The sequence below is a fragment of the Episyrphus balteatus genome, chromosome 3 (assembly GCF_945859705.1).
Source record: "Episyrphus balteatus chromosome 3, idEpiBalt1.1, whole genome shotgun sequence".
In the NCBI taxonomy this organism is placed as follows: Eukaryota; Metazoa; Arthropoda; class Insecta; order Diptera; family Syrphidae; genus Episyrphus; species Episyrphus balteatus.
The window spans coordinates 25,851,193-25,860,891 of record NC_079136.1 but is presented as its reverse complement, the minus strand read 5'-3'; the positions used below and the strand labels follow the sequence as shown (position 1 = coordinate 25,860,891).

Genomic DNA, 9,699 nt, shown 5'->3' with positions numbered 1-9,699 from the left:
TATAAAAATACAAGTAGTTGAATTTTTGTTATTGAAACAAGAAGTGCTTGCGCATTAACACTTTATTTCCGTACGAGTTGGTCACCACGACAATAACTGTCTTCCTTATCCATCATCATTTATTGTCAATTACTTTTAACCATCGTATTCTATACACAAAAAGCACATGTTCACTCAGAACTTGTGGCAAAAAGCCATAATACGAAGGCAACAAGTGCTGTAAGCAACCCAACGACCACCTTTTATATTGCCACTGCCAATTTTCATTTCTGTTTTAACTGCCTTCGAACTCCCCATTTTCATGCCCATTTCGTATGCCTCCTACACTCCATTGCCATCAGAGTCTATACACTCTTCTCGGTAAGTTGCCCTTCATGAGGAGGAAAATCTGTAAGCTTTCAGCAACGACGACGACAACCGAAAGGCATCTCGCATCTGCTATAAAAGGATACGCGCCACTGATAACGACACCATTCTGGCGATGGTCTTCCATGGTTGAATTGGTTTCTCGCAGTCGTCCTTACAAATCGGCTCTGTATAAAGTACTCGTATAGTGTTTTCGTATTATTCAGTCAATAAAATATAAAAGATTGAACCGTTTTTTATTCAAACTGTTTTTTTTTTGCTGGAAATAAAAAAAAGGATCAAAAGTCCAAGAGAATATTTATGTCACTGTGAATTTTTGTTTGTGAGTGTTTTTTTTTCTTCACTTTGAGTTAAGTGAAGAATTCCTGCCAAGAATTCAATTTTTGATGTCCTCTTTCTATTTTTGTGTCTTGGATTAGACTATTCTCCGATTGTGTAGGGGTTTTAGTATCGGCGACGGTGACAGACGTATCCGCAACGACCGGAATTAGCAATAATTACGTATCCTGTGAGTTATCTCGGTTTCGTGTGAGATTCACTTTTGGTGTAAATTTTTCGACAAAAGGATCAAAAAGTGTCAACAACCAACCAACGAACAAAAAAAAAAGGGCAAACATCATGAAGGCTGTGCTGTTTCTTTCGCTATCAATTTTAATCCTTGGTGTTAAGGTGAGTTATTGGGGCGATTACCAGAATCGTGGGTGGTCATTAATATGACCAACAATGACCTGGGCTTCTTATTATGTATATATTAATACTTAGTGACTTCCCTTAATACGAGGCAATTTTTTTCAATTACCTTACAATCGTGACAGTGTTGTTGCTGGGAAGGGTGGTGTTTATCTTAAGTATTATTTTGTGTGTGCATGCAAAGTTGTGGCATATAATATTCATGATGCTGGATTAAGAGCATTTTATTTTTTTTGTTTATCACAAAAGAACACAAAAAAGTGGGGTGTGTTGATAAAAGGATAAATTGATGTCCTGTTGTTTTCTTGTGTTCTTTTTTTTTTCTTTCTTTTGATTATAATTAGGAAATTGTTTTGAAAAGTATAATCGGAAGCGGCGGATGTGAGCAATTTGTTAATTGTTGCTTAGAAATTCTGTGTGTGCTTGGTGTTTTTTTGTGTTTTGTCTACTGATGATTACGAGACGGCATTTTTCTTTAGTGGGCTCTTGAGTTTATTGTATTTAGCGGTTGTTTTAAGTGGAAATAAAAATAAATTTGGCCGTAACCGTGCCGTAATCGTTTAGAAAAGTTTTTTTTTTTTTATTATTATATGTTTATGAAGTAGATGTAAATGGATTTTTTTTTATAAATTTGGTACAGATAATTTTGAATTTAAGTAATTTCTAAGAACCGTGTTTTTATTTTTCATCTGCTTTAGCACTTATACCTCACATATAAATAACTTGAGGAATCACAGTTATTTTCCAAAACGGCAATGAAGATTTGAATTGCATTTCATTTTTTAATAAAATGCGTTTTCAGTGTTTTTCAAAAAAAAAAATGGATAACTGAAAATCGATTTTGTTTCATCGTATACTGGACAAGCCAGCAACAAATAATATTCAAAATTTAGACAGGCACGTATTTTTTATCTACCTTATATGAGTTAATTTTACGGGCACAAGAAAACCATAAATAAATGACTATAGTTTTGTTATTATGTTATGAGAATAATCTAGCACAAGAAGTATTGATGCGCCAGAACTGTGTTTCTCTATCGGACAGTCTTTTATCTTCAAACATAGCTTAAAAATATTTAGTTATTTAATTCGCAAAGTAAATTTTTCGTACTGATCAGTATACAAATGCTCGAAATAAAAACTCATATTAAAATTTCTAGCTCCAGTGTTGCCAGAATATTTAAGAGGCAAGGAGCAGAATTTGAAAAAAATTTGGATGCATAAATCTCTCAAATTAGAGTTAGCCTCAATAGAATTAGAATTTTTCCGTGATTTTGTTCGATTGAACTCATCAGAATGTATAAGTCTGGTAAAAGAAATTGGGGGTCAAACATAGATATTAAAAAATAAACTGTCTCGGAAAATGCTCAAAAGATCTACAGTCGAAGAAGAGTACAAAAAAAAGCAACACACAAAATGTCAGAAGTCAAAGTGGAGAAAAATTGGTTATCAGAAGGCGTTCAATTTGTTTTTTTTTTTTGATATTTGATTAAAAAAACGCTTCTGAGCTTTAGAAACCCTATTTTTTTATGTTATATTCGAAGAGGATAGCTAGAACTTCTTAAGTTTGCGCGTTTACAGTCATCAGTAAAATTAGATCAGCAAATTAATGTCTCTTTGCATTTTCCAAATACAAAAACCCTCTGCCATAACCTTTTTTAAATGATAAAAAATACTTACATACATAAATAGTTTTTTTTACTCCTGAGTGTAAAATTAACGATATTTAACATAAAAAGCTTTTTTGTGAATGGACAAGTAAAATGATATTTCATCAACTAATATAAAGAAATGCTTTTTTGACAAAAAAAATATTCCTTCCTAGGTTTTTTTTGTATAATGGTTTTAATATTTCAAATATTTTCATAATTTATTAAATTTTACAAAAGACAATTTTCTCAATTTCTTTTCGGAAGTAAAAAAAGACAACTTTCGTCAAAGAACACCAATTTTTATTGTAGACCTCAACCAAAATATATAAAAGAAAAATTATAAAATTCGAAGTTTTAATATTCGGTTCCAAAAAAGTCTATTTTTAGTGACTCCACTTTTTCCGACAAGAAGAAATACAAAATTGAGCTCCTCCATTTCTACCACCGAACCAACTCTTTTAATCACTTTTATAGCACGAGCCTCAAACAAAACATTATGAGGAGAAAATTATATTTTTCTGCTTAAATATGCAATATGAAAAGAAGTATGTAAAGAGTAATTAAATCAATTGGATTAAATTTGTTTTTTATTTTAATAGGAAACGTGGTGAAACCCACGTCCACCTTCTGATTATTTCTGAAAACTTTCTTACCGGATCTGATAAAACATATGAGTGTGTACTTTATATTGTCGAAAAAAGACTTTAAACAATAATTATGTATAATCTGTATTAAATTAAAAGCATTTTTGCATGGTTGCTTTCCCAGAAAACTGTTTTTTTTTTTTTTAATTTTTTGACAGTTTAAATTTAAAAGAATTCATTTAATTTTCTAAGAAAATCATTTTATTTTAAGACTTTAAAAAAGTAAATTTATGTATGAGGAGACATTTTAATTTTAAGTGCTATTTTATAAGTACCTAAATGTAATGTAAGAAATAATGTAAGATAAATGTTTGAATTTACCAAAATCTACTTGTTTTGAGTTGGGATTCTAGAAAAAAAAAATCATGTGTGCAATTCACACGTGGTAGAAGTGAAACCTTAAAAAATGATTTTTCTCGCAAAAAAAAAAAAATAGAAAAAATCTACCTATTTGTATTCTATCACCTTCAAATCCATGTTTTTTATATGACAACCTATATAAATTTCATATCATCTGAAAGCTTATTGTCCAACCTCAAAATATATATATCGATCAGGTCTATGAGACATCTACAAAAAGAGCTAAAATTTTTTGAACTCGATCAATTTCCATCAAGAAAAGCGAAAAAACACGTATTTTTATCTTCTCACGTCATTTTTTTTCACTAACAACCTATAAAAAATTTTATACCATCTGAAAACTTATTGTCTTAGCTCAAAATATATATATCGATCAGGTCTATGAAACATCTACAAAAAGAGCTAGAATTTTTTAAACTCGATGAAATTTCATCAAAAAAAGCAAAAAAAAACATTTATTTTTATGTTCTCATGCTATTAATTCAATTTTTTTGTTTGACAACCTATAAAAAATTTTATACCATGTGCAAGCTTATTGTTTCACCTTGTATAATGATGTATAAATCTTATTTCAAAGATCTCTACAAGAGAAGTTAGAATTTTTTAAAGTCAACCATGTCGAATTTCCAGACTGAGATTACGGTACTTCCTACACTGGTAGCTGGTCATCGCCAACAGATCTCCACAGGTGTTTTGAGGTATTTTTAAATTTTTTTCAATTTAAGATTGTGTAACTTGTAGAGAACGTAACGTTATGTGTGATATATCATATAAAAGGTTATGTAATCAGCATCGTATTAAAGTTAAATAAAATTTGTATGTGCACTAGAACAAAAGATATAACGTGTGTAGGAAAAGAACATCTTTTTACCGTTATCTCCTCATTGAATATGAAATTAATTGAAATTTTGTACAATTATAATTTATTTAATTACCTATCTACAGTACAAATTTCATTCATCTATCTTTCAAAACAAAAAAGTTATAACAAGTTGAAGTCGTGTCGCGTTTTCGTTTCATCTTGTTTCAAATCACTACGATACTAAAGAAGTTTTCACTTCAAAAATGTCTAATCTGGAATCTAGAAATTATTTCCATTACAGATTCCTAAAGAGAAAAACTAATAGAAGATAAATAATTCAAAAAAAATGAAACTGAGGTCGAATTTGTTACTTTTATGGCAACTAATAATATTATCTGATACATAAAAAAAAATATTCTTTTCAAAAAAAAAAATCATACATGAATTATAGGACTTCATGTACTTTTTGTGGTTGAGCCACGTTAAATAGAATAAAGATTTTCAGAAAATATATCCTTTAGAGCACTATTTCCGGCCGACAAATGAGGATATATATGTATGTATCTGTTATTCAGAACTAAATTTATCATTCAAATTGCTGCCTTTATCCAAGTCTTACCCATCTTCATTCCCTTTCCTGTTTATTATTGCTTTTAAAAATAGTTCCCAATAAATACTTAAATGGACTAATAAAAGCTACAAAATTGCTGATTTACCACGTGCAGCTGAACCTAAAACATATTTCAATTATTGGTTATTAATTAGAGAGAAGTACGTTTTCATGTTCATGCTAAATTAGTGACAAAATATTGCCTGTGAATTTGGAAAACAAAACATTTATTGCATCGAATAAGTATTTATTTATGATAAAAGCTTACTATATACTCACGATTAACGTGGATATCGATTTTTTAAATGATACTAATTGAATCAATAAATCTCCACGTGAGTGCTTGGTACGAGGTAATTATGTTTCAATTAAATGTAATATCACAAATTTTCAACCAAAATAGAGAGACAGCCTAAAAAGTTCAACTTACTTACATTGATGGGTTTGAGTTCTGTAAATTTGTTTCAATGCTTCACGTCTTTATTAACAAAAAAAAAAATGCCTACAAATGCCTACGTTAAAGTAACTAAAACATAAGAAGACAAATAAATGAATACGTTTTAATGATTTTGTTGAATTTATTAACATACATACAACACAAATTTTTGTTATACAAATTAAAGTAAGTAAGCTGACATCTGAATGGCATTTCAAAAGGTTTAATTTGCTAAACATCTTCCTCCAAATAAATCTTGTCATGAATGACCACGCCAACATTGACTTACTTTTATATATTTTTCCTTAGTTAATTAATTCAAGGAACTTAATTAGTGATTCTCAAGTTGTTCTGCTCTTGATATTATCACCTTTAAACCTTTATTTATTCTCTTATCTCAATTTAATATTCAATAAGTAGGAACACGAGAAAGATTTTTCTCCTTTTTATATTGAATTAATATTTTTATTTTAGTGAAAGTATTGAAAGTTGAATTAAAATAGTACGATATTGTTCTATGATAGCATTTTCAATAAAACGTTATCAATAACTTGGATTTTGTAAGGACCTACTATTTCTTTGAATGCAACCTTCACGAGGAATACTAGAAAATGAATAGTGGAATAGACTGAAACTTTCTGCTCTTCATTAGCAGTCAAGTATTTTACCAAATGCAATTTTACTATCTGCATTATAAATTTTAATGGAATACCACTGAAAACATTAAGTTAAAAATTGTAAGGCGATTAAGATATGGAAGTTCCTATGAAATTTATTATAAAATTAATTTTATTTTTGTAGTCTTTAAAAAAAAGTTAGCTAGTTTTTTTTAATGTCCAGCTTTTTTCATTAGGGATTTCAAACATAACTGAAAGATACGCTAATGTTCTTTTGAAACTTTTTTAACACAGTAATTTTTGAGAATAAAAATATATCAGCCTATCTCCTGGGACATACCTACACAAAGAGTGCTTTCAATTGAGACATTACTTTACTAGAAAAGATATACATTTTTAAGACTTTTGCCATACTTAAGCCTAGAATATAAATGTTTGCATCTATACGTATTTTACTACTATTGGAGTGGATGTGTAATATTTGGTTAACATTCTTCAATTTTTCAAAAGAAATGTCACACAAGGAAAAGTTATGACATTAATTCCTATTCTCTAAGAAAAAACCTTAATAAATGGCTTTTAGAAGTTTTTCCATAAAAAAAAAAACAACAGTCGTATAAAAATTTAAAAAGATAAATGTTTGTCTTTCGCAATTGAAATTAATCAATTTATCTAAAAAACATGGATCCTTCATTTAAATCAATATTTTTTCTCAATAAAGAAGAATGAGAAATGGATATATTTTCGTAATTAGTCTTCATATTAAATTACTCCAAATCATCAAACTTAACGAGACCAATAATTAGCATTTTTAATTTTCTAAAAAAGGGTAAAGTTTATCCAATTAAGTATTGTTTTCAGCTTCATTGTCTCTTCTTGAATTTTTCATTATAAAACTTCTAGTTAATAATATAAAAAGTACATCATTAAGTAGTAAAAAGAAATCACCCTTCCCGCATTCATCTTTTATTTTATTGTCTTAAAAAAAGTAAGTAAATTCATTAAACTTTCTATGCGTGGGAGAAATATTTTTGATAAATTAATTGATATTATCAAATTATAATTTATAATGGGTGTAAGTGGAACGTTTTGCTTAGATAAATGAATTTTTATTCAAAGTCGAGTTTAGCAAGGCTAAAAATTTCCTTTGATCGCCAACGTAGTTGGGCGTTAGTTTTTCGATTCTTCATTAAATGTACTGGCACCGAGTTTTTTTTTTAGTGAAATGAACTTTTGTGCATTTTTGATTCAAATCTGTGAATCGATGATACAAAATTTCAGTCTCATAAGAATCAATATCCAAGCAACATTTACAAAAATTGAGCCGATTTCACCTTTTGAAGAACAAAATTACTTACGAGTCTACTTGTTCTAACTGTTTGGAAAAAGTAATCAATTTCAACAAATGTGACGAGATTCGAAGAGCAATTATTTGGAAACGGTTCAAGGCACAAATTATAGGAAATTTGTTTGAAGAATATTTATGGTTTTATTATTTTGTTGAAAAAGATATTTGAATTAATATTATTTAACACAAATTCGGAACCAAATGTTATGATTGAAATTTAATTTTTTAGATAAGCAGATCAAAATTAATTTATATCTTCGAAACGTGACGTCATAGATTTTTTTTGACTCTGGATTTGAATTTAAAACGCTAAAATCTATTAAAAAAGTATATTTTGGTTTACGGAAAAAAAAATTCTCAGTTTTATAGAACATTGAAACTTTTCATTATATCATGTTTTCTTATATTTACTTAAAAACATAGTTGGCAACCATATAACCCCAATATTTTCAATTTTCTTATTAAACAAAAATAGAAGAGATCTCAAAATTGTGATAAATTAAAAAAAAATGCATGAAATAGCGTAATTAGAGGTCTTAAAGTGTGTTTTACTACATTGGCATTTTTTGGACTTTGTTTTCAAATTTTTTGATTTTTTTGTAATGAATATTAATCTATGAGTCCTAAATCTTAAATCTAACTTCTTTTTGACATGATTTTAGCCCAATTTCTAGCTTATATACTGTTTTGAAAATGAAAATTCTATTTTAACGCTCATTCTTTCCGCCATTTTGGAGCCGTCATTTTGAATAAAAAAAAGTTGGCAGCCTTTTCGTATTCTCCATACTACAATCATTCAGTGTACCAAATTTCATGACTTTTCGTCCAGAAATCGCAGTGCAAATGAATTTTGAAAACGAAGAATGGCACCACTGTGCGTCTGTGCGTCTGTACGTCCATCTGTACACATTTCCACAGCCTAAACGCGTGGACGGATTTTCTTCAAATTTGGTACAGATGATTTTTATAGAATTCTGAAAGTTTGTTTTTTTTTTGTTTTCTTATATCTCACTTATAAAGTGTACCTCCCATACAAATTTTTCAAGTTATACCAAATTACTCGCAAACGGCTCTAACGATTATGATAAAAAAATTTGTGTATAATTTTACAAACAAGACCCAACTTTTGATTAAAAAAAAATATTTTTTGGAAGGTTACTAACGGTACCTGCCATAGAACGGTTTTTTTCGATTCAAAATATCTTTTACAAGAATAACCCGATTTTATTTTTAAACAAAAGTGTTTAATTAACCGTAATATTTAAATGTTAGAAAATTTTCAAAAAACACATTTTTGGATTTTTAAAAAATATTTCAAATTTTTTTTTTGAAAAATCAATTTTGTTTTTCAGTGTAAATTAATTATTTCTTCAAAATGGCATACCAACATTTTTTTATGCTAGAAAATTTTTATATATAAAAAATTAATTTTGTAAAAAACGATTTTTTCTCAAAAGTCCTTTTCCTACAAGAAATCAGATGGCATACTTCGTTTTGTGATCAAAACCTTCAAAAACGGTGTCTTATTAATTATAAAAACAGATTTTATGTAGGTACCTACTTTATTACATTATGGGAAATGGTTTAATTAAATTTAATTATAATTTCGCACCATTTTTTTATGAAAAGCTTTAAGAGAAGATCTTCTTTTACCATAAGAGTAAGTACGTGCGACCCCAGTCGTGCATTTTTTTTTTCATGGACCAACATTTTTGCGTCTTAGAAGGGTACAATTGCATCTAGCTGATGAGCCCTGAGCAAAACAAATTTGTATTATTGGTTTTGTTTCAAATAAATGTGTTATACAAGTTCACCTTGTTAAATGAGTATTTTTATTTACGACAGTATATTTTTCACAAGTTTATCCAAAATGTATTCATTTCCTTTCACACAACACAACAAAGTCTTATCTACACAAGCAAAAGCCCACATCCTTTTTGTTTTTTAACCAGCCTCAATTTGAAAAATAACCGGAGTCAAATAATATAACTTCCGCGGTTGATTGCACAAAAAGGACAGCAGAACCTTAAAGTTTGTTATTGATGCGTTCAAGCGTACATTTCTTATTTTTTTCAACCAAAACACAAAGACTATTGTGAAAAATTGTAACAAACATCCAGAATAATTCTCGGAATTTCCTGATATTTTTCCTTGGGCTTTTGGGAAGATTTTGG

At 28.7% G+C, this 9,699-nt stretch overlaps 1 protein-coding gene across 1 annotated transcript in view; it reads left to right on the top strand.

Moving 5' to 3' along the window:
* Nucleotides 1–459: 459 nt before the first annotated feature.
* Nucleotides 460–9,699, top strand: part of LOC129915440 (corticotropin-releasing factor-binding protein) — a 59,215-nt gene continuing 49,975 nt past the window's right edge. The window contains exon 1 of the mRNA XM_055994982.1: nucleotides 460–1,035. Coding sequence (XP_055850957.1) covers nucleotides 985–1,035 — 51 coding nt within the window. The 5' untranslated portion in view covers nucleotides 460–984. The remainder of the gene's footprint in view (nucleotides 1,036–9,699) is intronic.